The 21503-nt window shown below is 47.0% G+C and overlaps 1 protein-coding gene across 2 annotated transcripts in view; it reads right to left on the bottom strand.

The window, feature by feature from the left end:
* Nucleotides 1-21503, bottom strand: part of LOC147710190 (E3 ubiquitin-protein ligase TRIM39-like) — a 140854-nt gene that overhangs the window by 31538 nt on the left and 87813 nt on the right. For both annotated transcript variants that reach the window (XM_086920875.1, XM_086920876.1), the window contains one exon: nucleotides 17885-17934. In XM_086920875.1, coding sequence (XP_086777001.1) covers nucleotides 17885-17934 — 50 coding nt within the window. The remainder of the gene's footprint in view (nucleotides 1-17884; nucleotides 17935-21503) is intronic.

Genomic DNA, 21503 nt, shown 5'->3' with positions numbered 1-21503 from the left:
AATCATTTTTGGAAACGCAGTGACACACGCACCCACAATTTTATCTTCAAAACTTATGAAACCTTTGCTTTTGTGTGTCCGGCGGTTATACACACACCTACATTTTTTTTAAGGACCTCTTTTTGTGTTTCCACAATAATGTTGAGTGTCGCACGATGATACACACACCATTTATTTATTTCATGTTCATTATCTTTACAATAATATTGTGTGTCACACAGTGATACACACACCATTTTTTATTTCAGGTTTATTATTGCCACACAGTGGTTCCACTATCATAGAGTTTTTTCCTGCCACTTCTAGTTTTCAAATATTTATTTCTAGTTTTTGTGTATCACACAATGACACACACACTACTTTTACTGTTACTATAACAATATGTGCACCACGCAAGCAGTCAACCCACCTCCTTTGTAGACACCCCAGAAGAACCTCCCGTCTGTTGGGAAATCTGGTATGATGCTTCGAAACTTACCTAGGAGCCAAGTGGGCAACCATATTTTGTTCTGACAGGAAAATAATGTCTCCTTCTTCATTCTTTAGGGTTTGAAGGAAGATTTATTTACAAACACTTACCCAATTTGTCTCTGGAAGAAAGTGACGGCGTAGACGAACATCGCAAGACTGTCAAATCTAATTTTCAATTTCAAAACAAACAGGCAAGTCTTATGGTTCTAAGAAATACATTTTTCAAGAGAAAACAAACAGATGATAAAGTCGTGGTGTAACGAGGTGGGGAGGGAGCCGACCCTTGAGGACTGGTGGATCGCTGACATTGAATCCCCTCCTTCCCTCCAGAGAGACTGGGAGCCCTGGCAGAGAATCACCGACACCGAAAAGGAGGAAGGAGCCTTTAATTGGGCGTTCACCGACGACGACGAGAACACGCCCACTGATGACGACCTTGAGTCGTTAGTGGACAAGAGCAAGGAAGTCCTCTACGCAGTGTGCAACGTCACCCAGGAGGAAGAAGTCGATCGGAACGGGGAGAGAGGAGATCGGCATCCGGAAATCGTGTGGAGAGACGAGGAGACCCGCGAGCAGAGGAGGGAAGGCAAAGACGGCGAGAGACAGCCAGGAGGCCAACGTCCCCACGATTCGCCGTGCCACACTCCCGAGGGAGGAGTGTGGCTCCAGCAGGTACGGAGGCGTGTGTCAGCCTGGGTGGGGAAGAGAGGCGGCCCTCCCGTGTAAATACTGTAGTTATTCTTCCCACATTCCTTTCCTGTGTTCCCTCCTTCCCGCGTTCCTTCCCTACCCTACATACCATCCTCCCCTTGACTTTACCTTCACTCCTCCTTCACGCTGCCCCGTCACTATAGATAGTTTTGAAGCACGTATCAGCGGTGTCCCTGTCTCTCCGGTAACCCCCTGGGCATTCAGTATTAAACCACTAAACTAACGGCGGTCCCTCTTGTTGGTTCTCTTTTGGCTGGCTGACGAGGGGAGGTGAAAAGAAGACTCCCGAAGACCACCTACAGCCAACAAAGGTTTTCCCCAAGCCGGAACAGGCTTCTTCCACCGCGACCACGGACCGATCCGAATTCGCCCGGGAAAGACTGACCTCACGCAGCAGAATAGCATTACTAAAAATAAAACCCAGTTTACCAAAAAAAAGGTCTCCGGTCTGTTCCTGACCCACAACCCACGCTACACGTGGACTCTTACATTTCTGTTTTGAGAAAATTGGCAACAGATCAGCTCATAAGAGATCAATTTGTCTGTCAATGCAAAGATAAAAACATTAGACAAAAACTTTTAGGTTTAGGTGATCCTACTTTAGATGAGACCATCAAAATAGCTAAGAGCATTGTAATATCTATTGTATCCTTGAAAGAGCTTGAGGACGAAAGCAACGACAAGGTTAATGAAAGTGTTAATGTGGTCAGTACTAGTAAATCACATACTAAAGCCAAGAATTTTTATACAAAAGGTTCTCTCAAACCGGTAAAACTTGATGGTATTAATCCTAATATCTGTTTGTGGTGTGGTAACCCTCACATGCTAAAATTGGAAGATGTCCAGCAATTACTGTCATGCAATTATTGCAAGAGGGTAGGACATTTTGCCAAGGTCTGTATCAAAAGAAAGAACTCCAAGAAACCGGTTGTGTGCGTTGTTGATTCGGACTGTGAGCGTGACTCCGGGGTCATATCAGTTATTCGGGAAGAGCATGATTTTACCCAGAATGATCATGTAAATACTCTTTCTAATGCCATTGAGGGCGATTCTTCCACATGTGTCGATCCCATAGTCGACATTACTGTTGAGAAAAAGGTTCTTACTTTGCTTGTTGATTCAGGTGCTCGCATCACCATGATAAGTAAGAAGTTATTTGAAGAAACTTGGGGTGATTCCATAGTCTTGTCTCCTCCTGATCGATCTCCTGAGTCCAATGAAGAGCGCAAGATTGGTCTACTTAGATTTTTCGAGGAAGACATGTTTTTCAAAGGAAGAATTATTAGGGGAAAGATATATGTTGCAGTCAAGGGTTTAAACATCCTTGGCTGGTTTCACCAAGGCTTATTTGGTATGATTTTACGACCTGGCACACTTGAACAAGTGTTGGTGGTGGAATGCAATGACAATACCAAACAAACTTGGAAAGCCACATTTCTTTGTTTGTTTGGGGAACAGCTAGGATAAATCAAGGGTTTCAAATACAAAATAGTTGTCAAGGATGGTGCCACACTGGTCAAGCATAAGCCCAGAGGGCTACCTTAATAGTGTTAGATCTGACCTAGAGAAAGAACTTAAGGATCTGTGTGCCAAGGGGGTCATGGATCCTTCTGAATCTTCTTTGTGGCTGTCTCCCCTGGTCGTGGCCTGTAAGAAAAATGGCCAACTTAGGGTCTGTGTCGATTTGAGATCCCTTAACAAGGAGATATGGGTTGATTCACACCCCCTACCCAACATTTGTGATCTATTTGCTGCCACCAAGGGTGCTAAGTGCTTTTCCAATCTTGACCTTGCTAGTGCATACCATCAGGTTGAGTTCCATCCTGAATCTAAGCATCTCACTGCTTTCATATTCCCCTTGGGCACCTTTCAGTACCGCTGCATGCCTTTTTGGTCAGCGTCCGCGCCCTCTGTCTTCCAAAGGGTCATGAACAATATTCTGAAAGACTTGAATTCTGTCTTGGTACTTCAAGATGATGTTTTGGTCTTTGAGGAAGACACTAAATCTCATGATGCTATGCTTCACAAAGTTTTGTATTTATTTAGGGAGCATGGCGTTGTCCTCAAATCTGACATTTTTTAGTTTGCTTGTGATAAGGTTGAATACCTGGAACATGTTGTGTCTCGGGAAGGGGTGAGCTCCAAACCAGGCTTACTGGAAGCCATAATCAAGGCACCTCCTCCGTCTGACAAGTGTGGTGTTAAATCTCTATGAGGACTTTGTGAATATTATTCCAGGTTTAGCTCTGATTTCGCAACTATTGTACTCTCCTAAAAAAGGGTGTCCCGTTTGTATGGGGTAATGAATGTGTGTGTGCGTTGGAACGTGCGAAGTCTTTGTTGAGTGATTGTAAAGCACTCAAGCCTTTTGATCCGACTCATAGATGGTGTATTATTGTTGATGCCAGCCAGGTCGGTTTAGGGGCAATGTTGACTCAAACTGTTGATGGTTTTGAGCAAACCATTGGTTTGCCTTTAGAGTCTTGAGAGCAGCCGAACATCAATATTCAGTTATTGAAAAGGAGCTCTTGGCTTGTTGTTGGGCCATAGAGAAGTTCCGCCCCTATTTGTGGGACAGACGTTTTTTGCTCCTCACTGACCACTAACCTCTTGAGAACATTCTCGGTGACAACATGAGTAAGTGCTGTACACCAAGAATTCTAAGAAAGGTTACTAGACTGTTACGAAAACAGTTTGATGTCAAGCACATTTCTGGGGGTAAGAATTTCAGGGCAGATTTTCTGTCTCGTTTTCCAGTTGGTAGCAATGAACGAGAGGAAATTAAACATAAGGATCTTGTTGATGAGGACTGTGAAGATTGCTTTGTCGCCACTATGGATATTCATGAACTCAGAGTTGGTTCTGAAGAAGAATGGAGGACTTCTTTTCTTGCCAACTCTGTTCTCCAAGATGTTCGTTAATTGTTAATGAAAGGTTGGCCACGTGAAAAAGTTCTCTCTCTTTTTTGCAACCGTTTTGCAAGATTGAAAGTGAAAGTTTATTGTTGAGAGAGGAGAAGCTCATCCCTCCGTCTTCTCTCAGATTGAACATCATGAGAAATGCTCATGAAGGACATCTAGGCGCCACACTCACGAAACGTCGCATTTGTGACGCATTTTGGTGGCCTCGTATGGACGCTGGCCCGTGAGTGTTGCGTTTGTATTTCCTCTGACAAGTCTATAAAAGTGTTTACACCTCCTTTACTCCCTATTGATTGTCCTGATGGTCCGTGGGTTAAGGTGGGTGGCGTAACAAAGACCCACACAGCCCCTGCAGTGCGTGGGGCCTGCTCCAGAGGGCCCCCTCAGCACAGTCCCCAATCCTGGGAGCCCCTGGGTGAGTCCAGAGGGGGGCCCTCAATGTACTTTGCAGGGGGACCCCCTCAACGTTCGTTATGCCATTGGTGGGCATTGATGTCCAGGGACCATATGTTCTTATGGAGGGAGGCCAATACTAAAGTCATCATTGATTTTCTCACTGATTTCTTTTGAGGGAAGGGCTTCCAGAAGTCATTGTTTCTTATAACGACAAGCAATGCGTGAGCAAAGAATTTCAGCTTTTTCTGCAGTCTTAAGTTATCAAACATGTAAGGAGTTCTCTCTATCATTCCCAATCAAATGGCCTTGTAGAGAGAATGAATCAGGTAGTTGGGAAGTGTGTCAAATGGGCTAGAGCTGGCAATCATAATGTTGTGCATGCCCTCAACGACATGGTTTGGTCGATAGGACCACTCTTCACTCCTCCTCTAAGGTTGCACCGTTTGTGCTCATGAGGGGAAGGAAGGCAAACACCACTTTTACACCTGGGTGGATGACAAAAGTGTTGAGATCTGTTTCCAGTGTTGATAGTCTCATGCCTCTATTTAAAGAAAATGTTTTTGAGACCCAGTCCAAACAAAAGGAATGGTTTGACGCCAAGAAAGGTGTTAAGTTGTTGTGACGCGGGGGACCCCGACGAGGGCCCCCCTGGTCTGCCTAGTAATGTGTCTACTTTCTCTTCACAGAACACCGAGGCCTGGAATACACCTGACATCGTCCGGAGACACCCTGCAGCCGTGAGCCTACAGGACTACACCTTTAAGGGGGCGGAGACGGATTGGCGCCACGCCCGTCCCGACGACGTAAAACCCATTCCGGAGTCCAGCCAGGTGTGCGAGACACCCGGAGGCGGAGTTGGAGGTTGGTGGAGCGAGTGGAGAGAGAGCGGAGTCGAGTGGACGGAGGAGGAGGAAGATCGAGAGCGGAGGTCGGAGGAAGATCAAGAGCGGAGGTCGGAGGAAGATCAAGATCAGAGGTCGGAGGACAAGGAGAGCGGAGAGAAAGCAGGAAGGTGGAGCCGGACGGAGTCGGAGACGAGTCTGAGTTACGGGACGATTCCAAGGAGGAAGCCGGCGGCGGGACCAGTCTACAGACCTGAGGTGGAGTACCGCGAGAAGCCAGGGGGCTCTGCGGGACGCGCATCGCCCAGCCACACTAACACGGAAGTGTGGCTCACCCAGGTACGGTCCGACACCAGAGCGTGGGAAACGGGTAGCCGAGGGAAACCCGCATAAAGTAAAACCCCCCCTACACACCCTTGGGGTTTTCTCAAGGGTTCACGTCCCACAGTCAGATTTGGGTCTTGCACGTGTGATTCCCCTCACTCCCTTACCCGTGGAACGTTTGGCTCAGCACTAGTACTGAAGCGTACTTTGTTTTCTTTCTTTCCTTTCTGGGATACCGGAGCCCAAAGGCCAGCAGGACGGCAGGGAAAAGGCCTACAACGCCCAGAAGACCTTGGGACTGGCGAGGAATAGGAGGTCGGGCCAGAACGGAGGAGGCGGACTCACCCCTACCCTTTTACAGAGTGCCTATTCGTAAACGACGCCTGTATAAAGCAATAAAACCTGCACTACCCAGTACCCCAGTGTGTGCGAATCTTTTTGAGAACCCCGCAATACTGTCGCAACCCCGGTCCGAAGTCCCACAAGTGGTGGAGAATGCGGGCACTGTAACCGGGAGCAGCATCGAGGACACAACGATGGATGCGATCCTGCAAGCCCTCGTGAAGGGCCAAGAACAGCTGGCATGGGCAGTGGAGCAACAGCTAGCGGCAGCCCAATTAGACCGGGATACGTTCCGGAGTTCAGTAGTACAACAATTGGAAGGAATGAGAGTAACGGGAGACCCGGCCACGGTCACCGTACGTGAGACCAGGGCTAACCCCACGCCCGCAGGCATATCCCTGCAAAAATATGTCCCGGGGGAGGACCCAGACGCATTTCTGACTAATTTTGAAAGGGTGGCCCTTGCTTGTGGATGGACTGTGGACAAGTGGCCGTTTTTCCTGGCCCCGTTGTTGAGTGGAGAGGCCCAAGCAGCCTATCAGGTCGCGAACAACAACGGTACTACCCCGTATGCCCAAATCAAAACTGTGATTTTGGATCACCTAGGCTTAGATGCCGAAGCCTATAGGGTCAGGTTCCGTAAGGAGAGGGGACAAGCTGGTGACAACCCCAAGACCTTGTTCTTTCGTTTAAAAACCGCGGCCGACAAGTGGCTCACCCCATCCACAAGCACCAAGGAGCAAATCATGGACAGAATCTACCTTGAACAGTATTTAGAAGCCCTTCCATATGGGACACAGCGGTGGCTACGCCAGCACTCTAATTTGAACACGGCTCAAGCCATGGAGATGGCCACCACCTACGCCCGGGCCCAACCCCGTCTACATAATGCGGAACCAGAGAAGCCAAGCAAAGGACCGACAAGACCCGAGCGAAGACCAAGGGCATCGTCGGGACCCCTCCCTCCTCCACCCCGACCCCCGGCTGGCGATCATCCCCCTTTCCGGGGCCCACAGTGTTTCGATTGTGGCCAGTGGGGCCACATAGCCCGTCTGTGCCCCCTGAAAAGAGCGCATGAAGAACCAATGGACGTTAACTATCTGCCAAAGTCAGTGTTGTACTCAGCTGAGCTAGGAGGATCCTTTCATGTGAGTGTTTCTGTTAATGGGGTGATGGTTAGGGCCCTTCTTGATTCTGGCTGCAAGCAATCCGTCATACAAGGGATATATGTGACTCCAGAACAGTTAGTACCAGAGAACAGTGTGTACATCAAATGCGTACATGGGGACGTAAAGGAGTATCCAGTGGCTAACATTCCGCTAGGTCTAGAGGGGATGGAACAGATGGTAGTGAAAGTGGGGGTCATGGATGCCCTACCCGAACCGTTGATCTTGGGCACCGATAACCCGAACTTCCTGAACCTCTTCAAACGCCGGCTGGGCCGAGACAAGGAACAGGGAGAGTCTCTACCCAACTTGCTGTCCACGGGTCCCTGGGAAGGAGATAGATCTTTCCGGTTTGCCCAGGCCAATGACGAGACCCTCATCAATGCTTGGGAACAGGCCCATGCTAGCTTAACTAATCCTAGTCTCTCCTACCCCCACTTTCTGATAAAAGATGAACTTTTGTATAGAGTACCCTCTAAGGATGACCCGATGCAACTGCTGGTACCGGTCTGTTTCCGCGACCAAATAATGTACTATGCCCATACCCACCTACTGGCGGGACACATCGGGAGTGAAAAAACGACCCAGAATGTCCTCCGGAACTTCTACTGGCCGGGTATCTACAGCGACATAAAAAAACATTGTCAAACCTGTGACCTATGTCAACGGAAGAATGCCCAACGTCCGGTGGCGGTGCCCTTACAACCTCTGCCAGTCATTGGGACCCCATTCGAGAGAGTGGGGATGGATCTAATAGGCCCTTTGACAACCACAAAAAAAGGGTTTAGATATGCACTCGTTATCGTGGACTACGCCACTAGATTTCCTGAGGCATTTCCTCTAAAGTCCCCCACCTCCAGGAACATTGCCGACAAATTCCTCGAGTTGTTTTCTCGAGTTGGGTTCCCTAAAGAAATCCTCACGGACCAGGGGACCCCATTCATGTCCAAGGTTATGCAGGAGGTTTGCCAATTGTTGGGCTTACACCAGATCAAGACGTCCGTGTACCACCCACAAACGGATGGGCTGGTTGAACGTTACAACAGGACCTTGAAAACGGTCCTGAAGAAAATGGTCGAGGTAAACCACTCCGACTGGGACTCCCTGTTGCCCTTAGCCCTATATGTGATCAGGGGCCAGCGACAAAGCAGCTTGGGGTGTTCCTCTTTCGAGATGCTGTATGGGAGACAGCCGCGGAGCCTGCTGGATATGACAAAGGATATGTGGGAAAAGGAACAAGGCGGTGAAATAAGAAGTCTTCTCGAATACAGCTCGAATCTGAGGAACAAATTAGGAAAGATCAGGGAACTCGCGTTTACACACTTGGAGGACAGTCAGAAGCACCAACAGACCCATTATAACAAGGGGAAAAAGTGGAGGTCGCTAAAAGTAGGTGACTGGGCCCTGGTGTTGCTGCCATCAATGTCCAAAAAGTTTAGTAACGAGTGGCAGGGCCCCTATGAGGTCATTGAGACGATCGGTAAAACGACATATCGTCTCCGTCTCACCAGCAGAAAGACTCAGATTTTTCACATAAATCTCCTAAAAAAATGGCTGGGAACCCCACCCAGGGCGGCCCATCTGGTCCTGAATCCCGCCAAGCCCCTCAGCTCCACGATGGAGGACTTGGTTGTCAGCGAGGAATTGTTTGAGGCTGAGCAGAAGGGCCTCCGTCCGGTACTGAGGAAACACGCATCCATCTTCTCGGACCTTCCGGGAAAAACCTCTTTGGCTGAGCACCGAATTGAGACGCCGCCTGGTACCGTGGTCAAGCAACGACCGTATAGAATCCCTGAGGCTAAGCGGGAGGCCATAGCAAAAGAGGTGGCAGAAATGCTCAGGTTAGGGGTGATACGGCCTTCCCGGAGTGAGTGGTCGTCGCCCATAGTCATGGTGCCCAAACCAGACGGCAGCAGCCGTTTTTGCATGGACTTCCGGGCATTAAACGAAGTGTCGGCTTGTGATTCCTACCCCATACCCCGGATCGATGAGCTCATCGAGAAACTCGGGGAGGCAAAATATATCAGTACTCTGGACCTGACGAAGGGGTACTGGCAGGTGCCCCTGCGCGAAGAGGACAGGAAAAAGACGGCCTTTTCCACCTCGGAGGGGCTGTTCGAGTTTACGGTTTTGCCCTTCGGTCTACATGGGGCGCCCGCCACGTTCCAGAGACTCATGAACACGGTTCTAAGGGGGCATCATCAATATTGCTCCGCTTATCTTGATGACATCATCATCTTCAGTCCCTCTTGGGAGACACACTTGCAACATCTGGATACCGTGTTCAGTTTGCTCGAATCGGCAGGTCTACATGTCAATTCCAGGAAGTCCAGGATCGGGTACCATAAAGTGAAATATTTGGGGTACCTTCTAGGTCACGGACTCATTGAACCTCAGGTAGAAAAGGTTCGGGCTATCGCGGAAACCCCGTTTCCGAAGTCTCTTAAGGACATGCGTGCCTTTTTGGGTTTGGTTGGGTATTACCGGCGTTTTATTCCCTCCTTTTCTGAGGTCGCGGCGCCCCTGACCAATACCCTCAGGAAAACCAAGGCCCGCCTGGACTTCCACAACCCGTCGCCGGCCATGTGGACTGCCTTCCAGACCCTAAAAAAAGCCATCACCACCAGGCCGGTTCTTACTTCGCCCAACTTTAACAAGCCTTTTGTATTGCATACGGATGCCTCTGACTTTGGTATCGGGGCGGTGTTGTCCCAGGACTCTGGGGAGGGCGGTCTCCGCCCCATTCTCTACATCAGTCGGAAGCTGTTTCCGAGGGAGGTTAGGTACCCGACTATTGAAAAGGAGTGCCTGGCCATCAGGTGGGCGGTGGACAAGCTACGCTACTACCTTGAAGGGCGCTCTTTCCTGTTGTACACGGACCATGCCCCTCTCATATGGATGGCTCGGAACATTTCGAACAACCCTCGCGTCATGCGCTGGTTCCTGGCCTTGCAGCCCTTTCGGTTTCAGGTCCGGCACCAGAAGGGGGCCGAGAACGTCCATGCGGACTTCCTGTCTCGTTACCCTCTCCCCGATCGGGAGAATCCTAGGGGGGGGATGTGTGACGCGGGGGACCCCGACGAGGGCCCCCCTGGTCTGCCTAGTAATGTGTCTACTTTCTCTTCACAGAACACCGAGGCCTGGAATACACCTGACATCGTCCGGAGACACCCTGCAGCCGTGAGCCTACAGGACTACACCTTTAAGGGGGCGGAGACGGATTGGCGCCACGCCCGTCCCGACGACGTAAAACCCATTCCGGAGTCCAGCCAGGTGTGCGAGACACCCGGAGGCGGAGTTGGAGGTTGGTGGAGCGAGTGGAGAGAGAGCGGAGTCGAGTGGACGGAGGAGGAGGAAGATCGAGAGCGGAGGTCGGAGGAAGATCAAGAGCGGAGGTCGGAGGAAGATCAAGATCAGAGGTCGGAGGACAAGGAGAGCGGAGAGAAAGCAGGAAGGTGGAGCCGGACGGAGTCGGAGACGAGTCTGAGTTACGGGACGATTCCAAGGAGGAAGCCGGCGGCGGGACCAGTCTACAGACCTGAGGTGGAGTACCGCGAGAAGCCAGGGGGCTCTGCGGGACGCGCATCGCCCAGCCACACTAACACGGAAGTGTGGCTCACCCAGGTACGGTCCGACACCAGAGCGTGGGAAACGGGTAGCCGAGGGAAACCCGCATAAAGTAAAACCCCCCCTACACACCCTTGGGGTTTTCTCAAGGGTTCACGTCCCACAGTCAGATTTGGGTCTTGCACGTGTGATTCCCCTCACTCCCTTACCCGTGGAACGTTTGGCTCAGCACTAGTACTGAAGCGTACTTTGTTTTCTTTCTTTCCTTTCTGGGATACCGGAGCCCAAAGGCCAGCAGGACGGCAGGGAAAAGGCCTACAACGCCCAGAAGACCTTGGGACTGGCGAGGAATAGGAGGTCGGGCCAGAACGGAGGAGGCGGACTCACCCCTACCCTTTTACAGAGTGCCTATTCGTAAACGACGCCTGTATAAAGCAATAAAACCTGCACTACCCAGTACCCCAGTGTGTGCGAATCTTTTTGAGAACCCCGCAATACTGTCGCAACCCCGGTCCGAAGTCCCACAGTTGTCTTTTCTTAATGTTGTTGATTTTGTAAGAATTAAGTCTCCCTTATATGCTAAGAAAAGGGAAAGCAAATTTTACAAACCTCTTTGTGTCATTAAAATCTATGAAAATGCTGTTCAAGTTGAAGGCGGGCATTGGTGGAATTTGTCCAAAGTGTGCAAAGTGGTGCATGGTTTCAGTTCGAATTCTTCTCGTGATTTTGATGATTTGTCAATCGTTATTCCTAATTCTAATGTTTCAGGTTCATGTGACAACATTTGTTCACTCCTGTCTCTATTAGAAGGACTGCCATATCTTGTACAAAACCTGCTCAATTTAGGTAAATGTTTATTTTATTATTGTGGTTTTTTAATTTGTTGTTGTTGTTTTTTTTCTTTTGGGAAGAAGGGAAGGTGCGTAGCAATGTAGTTATGTGTAGAATATTTTGTATGTCATATTCAGAACTCTGTTGTTGCTTACTTCAGCAGAATGTTTATATTAGCTGTTGGTCTTGGGCTGCTGAGCCTGGTGGAGTCTCTGGTTACTGGCTCCACGACCATGTTGTTACAAATAAACCAAGGTAAACTTGTTCCAGTTTAGGGCTCAATTACTAGACTGTGCTAATCATTACACTGCATTATATGGTAGAGAGTGATAGAGCTACTAAAAGATATACAGTAATGATAAGTACACTCCATTGGATGGTACAGTGTAACAGAGCTACTACAAGGTTTACTGTACTAGTGAGTAACTGCAGTAGATGGTACTAACCTATAAAGATATAAATAAATTTCAATATCCAAAAAGTCTGATAAGCAAAATAGTTACAAACTGGGAGCATGTGATAGCAAGATTGTGTCACTAGTAATAGGGGCGCAAATCTGGAAGGATTATGTTAAAGTCGAAATGGATTGCGATATATCTTGTAAATTACAGCACCTCATCATTATTCTGACTTTCTCCCAATATACTTTTTCCCACTTTAATTTCTCTTTCTTTCTGATGTGGTGCGATAATCTGTAACCAATACTACCCATTTGCTTTATTGTTACTGTACTAGTTAGTACACTGTATTAGTTGTAAATGAGTGACATAACTACTAAAAGCTATAATGTACTAGTCGGTACACTGCAATGGATGGTACAGAGTAAGATAGCTAGTAGAAGATATACATAACTAGTGAGTACACTGCATTAAACTGTACAGAGTGACAGAGCATCTAGAAGGAACACTGTACTAGTTTGTACACTGTATTAGATGGAACCGAGCAACAGAGCTACTAGAACATATACTGTACTAGTCAGAACACTGTAGGAGATAGTACCGAGTAAATGAGAGCTACTCTAAGGTGTACACTGTTTTAAAGGGTACAAAATGACAAAGCTTTTAGAAGGTACACTGTACTAGTAAGTACACTGCATTAGATGTTATGGCGTGAGAGAACTACTAGACGGTATACTGTACTAGTCAGTACATTATATTATATGTAACCGAGTAACAGAGCTACTAGAACACATACTGCACTAGTCAGTGCACTATATGAGATCGTACAGAGTGACAAGCGCTACTCCAAGTTATACTGTACTAGTCAGTACACTATATTAGATGTAACAGAGCTACTAGAACATATACTGCACTAGTCAGTGCACTCTATGAGATCGTACAGAGTGACAGAGCTACTCCAAGGAATACTGTACCTGTCAGTGCACTGCCTTAGATGGTACAGAGTGACAGAGATACTGAAAGTCATACTGTAGGAGTCAGTAGACTGAATTAGATGTACAGTATTACAGAGTTACTAGAAAGTATACAGTAATAGTCAGCACACTATATTAGATGGCGCATTGTAACAGAGAGACATGAAGGCTCTCACCTGAAAACCCTCTTCATTTGGCACTCTCCTGGAAGCTCCTGAGATCTTCCTTGCAGATAAAACGTGTGACTCCTGGATTCCGCGAGACTAGATGGGCTGGCCGCTCTTTCTCAGTAGCAGCAGCCAAGCACTGGAACTCCCTGCCATCCTTCATTTCAAACATTGGACTCTTACCTGGTTTTCAAAAAACATCTGAAAACCTGGCTCTTTGGGTCCTGTTTGTCTGTTTAGCATCTTGACACCTTAGGGTATAAGTGCGCTTAATAAATTGCATCCTATCCTATTGTACTAGTCGTTTCAGCGTATTAGATGGTACGGAGTGACAGAGGTAGTTTAAGGTATATTGTACTAGTCAGTACACTATATTAGATGGAACCGAGTGACAGAGCTACTCGAAGTTATACTGTACCCGTTAGTACACTATATTAGATTGTACAGAGTGGTAGAGCTACCCTAAGGTATACTGTACTAGTCAGAACACTACATTAGATGGTACATAGTAAATTAACTACTACAATGTATACTGTACTAGTGAGAACAGAGTATCAGATGGTACAGGATGACAGAGCTACTAGAAGGTAAACTGTACCAGTTCAGTGACCGAGGTAGATACCATCCTTTAGGAATGCTTTAATTTGTTGGCATTAGTAGAATTAGTGAGTGTCGATACAGCTGTTAATACAGGCGTAAGACCGCAGCAGGTAAACTCATGCAGACACCACTCTGCAGATCTTGCTGTTGGACCCCATGTGTTTTAAATTCCCACAGACTCTGCAGACACTGCCTTCAGCTTTAGCTGTCTACAGACAACGCTCCCCGATTCCTACTAGACCTAATCCAGGATGTGGGGGTCGCAGTCAAGGTTCTGATTAGGAGTGGTGTGGAAGAAAGACATTTGGTTGTAACATGAAGGCCAGAAAGCCGAGGTCCATCTCTTTGGAGGTCCAATCTCAGGGACATGTTTGCAGGGCCCCTGTCTAGTCTTAGGAATGTCTGATCATTTTAATCTGATTACCTTCAAACAGGGGCCGGTCCCAGGCCTGAGCTCAGCTCTAGTGAAGTCAAAACTACAATGTTGTGTGGGAGGGTTTTCACTTTTCGCAATGAATGTATTCTAAAATCCCAGTATTTAGGGATATGAAGCACAGAACATCATTTGTGGGTTAGAAAGTTACAGTGGGAACAAACACGATTAAAATGAGGGTGTCTGATTATTTACAGACTTATTTGAGACCCAGGTATCCTGTAGAAACACAACAGGGGCTGAGCCAGAACATCTTACTGAACTCCACCACCCTGTCAGAAGCCACAGCCAAAGATTCCTATTTACAGTTTTGTGTCATCATCAATTTGACAAAAAATTGGAGTTTCTGCCCAACTGGTATTTCAAGTGACACAGTATTACCACATGCAGTATAGCCACATGCAGTATAGCCACATGCAGTATAGCCACATGCAGTATAGCCACATGCAGTATAGCCACATGCAGTATAGCCACATGCAGTATAGCCACGTGAAGTATAGCCACGTGAAGTATAGCCACGTGAAGTATAGCCACGTGAAGTATAGCCACGTGAAGTATAGCCACGTGAAGTATAGCCACGTGAAGTATAGCCACATGCAGTATAGCCACATGCAGTATAGCCACATGCAGTATAGCCACATGCAGTATAGCCACATGCAGTATAGCCACATGCAGTATAGCCACATGCAGTATAGCCACTTGCAGTATAGCCACGTGCAGTATAGCCACGTGCAGTATAGCCACGTGCAGTATAGCCACATGCAGTATGGCCACATGCAGTATGGCCACATGCAGTATGGCCACATGCAGTATGGCCACATGCAGTATGGCCACATGCAGTATAGCCACATGCAGTATAGCCACGTGAAGTATAGCCACATGCAGCATTACCACATACAGTATTACCTAATGCAGTATTAACACATTCAGTATTACTGTTATATTCCATATAGGTACCATAATATAGGTCTCGGTAACTTCATTACACTTCACCTATATTTTTCCCTACATTACACTTGTCACGGTTTACAGGGATGGACCTTTTACCTAGATACGACACTGCGTTCAGAACACACGTTTTCCCTTGTCCAAGATCTCATTCATTATGAATGAGGATTCTTGGAAGCACAGCAGGACGACCATCTCCTGTAAAATATCTATGTATAAAGTTCATGCCGGACGTCATCCTTAGGCTGATACAGTAATACAGCGAGGTAGGACCTGTGGGGAGACCTATGGGTATATATACTGCTAAGATAGATCAGAGGAGACCTAGACTTCCCGGCCGACACACTGACCAGAGACGCTGAGGTTCCTGCATGCAGACACTCCAGCTCGCAGTGGTCTAACATCCCCTGCGGGGTGGCCAGCTCGGGGTTCCATAGTCTCCAACTTCAGGTAATGGGGTTGACTAAATCCTAGAAGGATTCTTGGCTTAACACCTATACACATGCTAGGTACATTGAGGTACAGCTAGTTAGGGAAGCATCGTAGGAGTACGCATCTTTTTATCATGTGTTTTATATACTCTTATGTATTCATGATCATTGTAAAATGGTAGAGCTATACCATCCCTTTACCTTTTTAGCACTGCTAATCATTTATATCTTAGACTGTCTAACGGTTGTTGCAGTTCATCTATTTTACACCAGAATAACAACTGTTCAATAAAAAATAATTGAAAATGTACAGCCTGTTTATTCTGTGTATATCTCTGAGACAGACTAAATAAGCACGAGTGACTGAGCGAAAAGTAGTATATTGTTTCCACGGTCCTAAGGGATCAGGGTTGTCCTGTTCGATGGTTGCCAAGAACTATTCTCTCCTTGGTAAGAGGAGATTCTAGTGGCACTGAGAGCTAGTTGGTACAAAAAGCCAACATACCCGGTGGGGGTGTTCAGAATCAGTCTGGCACCAATCCGACAGTTTATGTTGTCTAAAAGCGCAGATCCTGTATAATTATTATAGGAACTACACATTACCCAATGCAGTATTACCACGTGCAGTATAACCATGCGCAGTATAACCACGTGCAGTACAACCACGTGCAGTACAACCACGTGCAGTACAACCACGTGCAGTACAACCACGTGCAGTACAACCACGTGCAGTACAACCACGTGCAGTACAACCACGTGCAGTACAACCACGTGCAGTACAACGTGCAGTACAACCACGTGCAGTACAACCACGTGCAGTACAACCACGTGCAGTACAACCACGTGCAGTCCAACCACGTGCAGTCCAACCATGTGCAGTCCAACCATGTGCAGCATAACCACATGCAGCATAACCTAATGCAGCATCACCACATACAGTATTACCACATGCAGCATAACCATGTGCAGTATTACCACATACAGTATTACCACATGCAATATTACCTAATTCAGTATAGCCACATGGAGCATAACTACGTGCAGCATTACCACATGCATCATTACCACATGCAGCATAGCCACATGCAGTATTACTACATGCTGTTCCACTGCACCAGCTATTAACAGGGATACATTTTGCTTTGGCAGAAATTACAGAAATTGTAGCAAGAAAATGACAAATGGAATTTAAGCATTATCTGCAGACATCAGTGCAGTAGTACTCTACTGTTGTCTGGTGTGGCGTGTGTGTCTGCATGGCATGAGCGCAGACGTGTGTGATGCGACGGGCCTAGCTGTGGGTGTAAGGTACGAGTGTAGACTGTGAGGGAAGATCTTATAAACTATGTGCGACAATAGGTCAGTGTAGGTGCAACCACTAGGCCAATGTGGATGCATGCGCTAGGTCACTGTAATGCATGCAATAGGTCAGTGTAGATATATGCGATAGATCAGTGTAGGTACATGCGACAGAGCAGTGCAGGTACATGAGAAAGATCAGTGTAGGTACATGCAATAGGTGTGAGTAAGTGCATGTGCTAGGCCAGTGTAGGTGCATGCGCTAGGCCAATGTAGGTGCATGTGCTAGGTCAGTGTAGGTGCATGCGCTGGGTCAGTGTAGATGCTAGAACTCTGGAACGTAGAATGTGTTATGCGGTAAATATTGAATTCTTAGGTAATTTTCCATCCAATAGTGAAAATCACACAATACTGCAGTAACTGAGTTGCTCACAGTTGTCAATCCTAGCAGTATCATTAATGCGAGGTGTGAAATTACTGCATCTGAATTTCTGATAAACTGAGCATGAATGTCCAAGTGGGAAGAATGATTTAAACCCAGGAAATGCAGCAGCGCATATACAGAATGGAGAGATGTAAACTTCTAGAAAAATTTGGAAAAGACAAAGTTTACGGAAACAAATCAAGTAACTGTACTCTGACTCGAGTGCCCATTTCCATTTAATACCATACCATACCATTCTATCCCATATTATACCATGATCCCACCCGATAGCACACCACACCATCCCATCATAACGTTCCATACCATACCCCCATAACATAGAATTCCATACCACACCATGCAATCGCATCCCATCCCTTCCCTTTCTATCCCATACCATACCACCATAACATTCCATACCATACGTTCCATACCATACCCCCATAACATAGAATTCCATACCACACCATGCAATCGCATCCCATCCCTTCCCTTTCTATCCCATACCATACCACCATAACATTCCATACCATACGTACCATACCATACCATACCACAGCACACCACACTATCCCATACCACACCTCATCATATTCATGAACAGTAATATACAAAGCTCCTCATCACAAGGATATTTACCTTTATATCTCTTCGCCACCTCTAGGCACTGAATCTTCACATTATCACACCTGTAATAACACACACATAATCTTTGTATTAAGGAGAAATGACAGCTACAGGAACAAAGGATGAACATCACATAAGACCTGTATTTGAAATAAGATTTAGTATTAAGAGCAGCACCTGCGGACTAGTGCTCAGTGTGAGTTACTGTTCATACACAACAGTCACAGCTCTAACGATATCCAAAAGTACCTTCAATATCTCATGACAGAATGGGGGTGTTCTAAGGCAGATAGCTCAGTGAGACAAGTGTGCTTCATATGATGCAATGGAGTGCCACAAGTGGGTCTTCTAGGAGCGGCGATTAGCTCAGTGAGAGGGGGGCAGAGACAGGTTACATCTGCTCCTGGTGGAGTCTCGAGTACATGCTAATAAATACCTTCTTAAGTGGGGTCCATGTGAATGCCTGCCAGCGCCCACAACACAACACTGTCACACCCAATCCCTGCCAGTGTAAACCGTGTCACCATTCCTCTACAACCAAGATGTTAGGTAGCCTCGGTGAGATATATAAGGAAGATTTGAACCCAGACCCCTGAGTAATGAAAACTGGTTGCAAAACAAAAATTCCAATGTTTTACAGAACAGCATATTTTAGGCCTAGGGGAAGGGTCACAGAGGGAGAGATAAGGGAACAGGTTAGGAGGGATCCCATCTGAATTCTATAATACATTGTTCAACTTTTTGGTCCCTTTTTGGGTATCTTATTTTAATGAGATCTATCTGTAGGGTTGTTCAATTCTCCCTTCCCTAATATCAGGCAACTGAGGTTATGATCTTTAAGCAGGGTAATGATGCTAGGTTAGGGGATTCCTACAGACCTATATTGAGATTGAACTATGATTACAAAATGATCACAGGAATATTGGCTAAGAGTTTGGCAGATGTCTCGCAAACGTTTATCCATTTTGATCACAGGGGTTTGTACAGACAGACAGCTGTATGAAATAACCCATTGATTTATCTGTGCGAATGATACAGCTGAGGCATTTAATCTCCTGTTGACAATGACAAGAATTGATGCTGCTAAAGCTTTTGATAGCTGTATTTGGGTCTATTTTTGGGAGGTATTGCAGAATTATGGTTTCAGCAGGAGTGTTATTGGAGTTGTACAAATGTTATGTAAGGTGCCGGCAGCCAAGATTTTGGTTAATGGCAAATTTACAGCTTTGTTTCAGAAATCCGGGAGAACTAGACATCGGTGTCCTTTATCATCAATTCTGTTTTGTCAACATATTGAGCTCTTTTCCCAGATGATTCAGCAGGATAAGACCATTCTTCCCTTTGAAGCTGCAGGGTTACCAACCAAAATAGCACTGTATGCTGAGGACATAGTCCTGTATACATCATACCGAGAGCTCTCTGTTCCTAAGCTTGAGATGCATGCCAGAGATTTTGGGGGTCTTTCAGGGTATCTAATCTGTAAGGGGAAGACAGAGATTAGGAAATGACCTAAATAAAAGGTAAGGCTTCAAACTAGAAAACAGATGAGATATCAGAGGATCATGGTAACTCAGAGTTTGTAGGAAATATCAGTTGTAAACGTAACTAAGATTCTTATTAACAAATTCACCCGTTGGGAACTCCACATCAATCTCGATTCGCAAATACATAGTCAGGCAAGCACTGGGACCTAGGTCTGAGGTTATTGATTGGCAGGTCACAAGTAGGGTGGCACGTAGCCGGCAGACAAGTGCATGTCCAGGAAACCTTAGATCAATCCCACAGGTAGGTGCAGAAACACTACAAGGGTCAAGGGAGATTGGCCCCAATAAAGTAAGAATGGCTGGAGAGGGTGCGCGCGCTCCCAAAGCACCATAAAAGCGGATGCCACGTGAGTTAGAATTACAGAGCCAATCAGAATACAGCACACGCAGTGATCACGCGCTCCCCATGCCAGACATCTGGATACGTTAACCTCTGGCCGCATTGTGTCCATGCAAGGTCGAGGCCCACCTGGATTATGCATTTAAATTAATTTAGGACTCTAGAGGCCGCAACTTACAGTCCTCACCATACAAGTATCACAAGAAACATAGTTTTGCCTATAATAAACTGTATACAGGAATGCTACAGATCGATGTAATTTGAGACAGTCCTCGACCCTGTGGCTGTGACTGTTCTCCTGGCCGCTATGTTTTATTAAACAAACTGTCCCCGTTTTGTCAAAAGCCTCTTGTCTCTTGTTTTTCAAAGATATTTCATTTTCAAGTAACACCATGATATAGATGCTCTCCTTACAAGATGATGGGAAAATCTGCCCCTCATTATCTGTGGGAGGGTGAACATCATTAAGCTGCTGGTTCTTCCTAAGGTGACCTTCTTCTTTAACACTAAACCACTTCCCTTCCCCAAAAAGCTTTTGCAAAAGTTGCAAAGGAGGGTAAGCAGCTTTATTTGAGCATCCAGGGGAACCGGCATCTCATGAATGAAGCCCCGGAGGAGACTGAAGCCAGGGAGGGTCGGCAGCTCTATATGGGCATCCAGGGGAGCCAGGATCTCATGAAAGAGGCTCCAGAGGAGACTGAAGCAAGAGGGGCTGGCTTTTCCGGGTTTTCAAGCCCGTTTACTCACTGCTCATTTGCACAATTGCACCCGCTCCTTGGTGGAAGCTCTGCCCCAGGCACCCTGGTCCGTCACGGCAAGTGCCGGGCTGGTGGCATTTCCGGCGCTCAGCGCTCTAGTCGCTCGCCGCCCCTTACTGCGAGTCAGATGAAAGAGACTATGCGGCTCGGCCAGGTCTAAGCTGATCCTAACTACGGTGATCATTTTAACCAATTTTAATTAAGGAAGTATTGTTTTACTCACTGCTCATTTGCACAGTTGCACCCGCTCCTTGGTGGAAGCTCTGCCCCGTCACGGCAAGTGCCGGTTGAACGGAGGATGCCGAGGGGGCTAGAGCAGAACACACTTCCAGGCTGGTCGCATTTTCGGCGCTCAGCACTCTAGTCGCTCGCCGCCCCATACTTACTTAAACCCAATGCCAGGGCGGACGCGTGGTGCCGGCGCACCGAAGGCGTGCCAAAGGCAAGCCCGTCTGCGCCGGTCAGCGCCTGGACTGGGCCTAGGGCCACGACCCTTACACAAATGGAGACAGGCCTAGAGAGGATAAGCTACTCTAGCCACGAGCTGCTTACACTCAGGCCTAGGCCCTGTTGTCCTACAATGGCGATGCTGATGGAAGCTAAACAATGTCCGATCTGCAAGCGTTCTTTTGAATTTTCACCTATTGGAAGGCTGAATACACCTCAGACACACCTTACCAGGCAAAATAACAATATCACTAAGTCTGGGCTAATCAACTCTTGGTCATTAATCAAGCACAATACGGAAATGGCTGAAATAAAAGAAACCGAAAACCTTGACCTCATCTTTATTACCGAGACCTGGGCTGATGACGCCTCAGATGTAAATGTAGCATTAGCTATTCCAGAGGGTTTCTCTATCATCAGGGCGGACAGAAAAAGGAAACAGGGGGAGGCCTGGCCATTATATCCATGAACGAACTGAGGGCTAAGGGCTCAGACTAGGGCAGTACCCAGATTGCGAGACCTTATCCTTTCAGATTAACATC

Source organism: Lissotriton vulgaris, chromosome 5, assembly GCF_964263255.1.
Source record: "Lissotriton vulgaris chromosome 5, aLisVul1.2, whole genome shotgun sequence".
Taxonomy (NCBI): Eukaryota; Metazoa; Chordata; class Amphibia; order Caudata; family Salamandridae; genus Lissotriton; species Lissotriton vulgaris.
The sequence above is the reverse complement of the archived record's forward strand: the minus strand, read 5'-3'. Positions and strand labels throughout refer to the sequence as shown.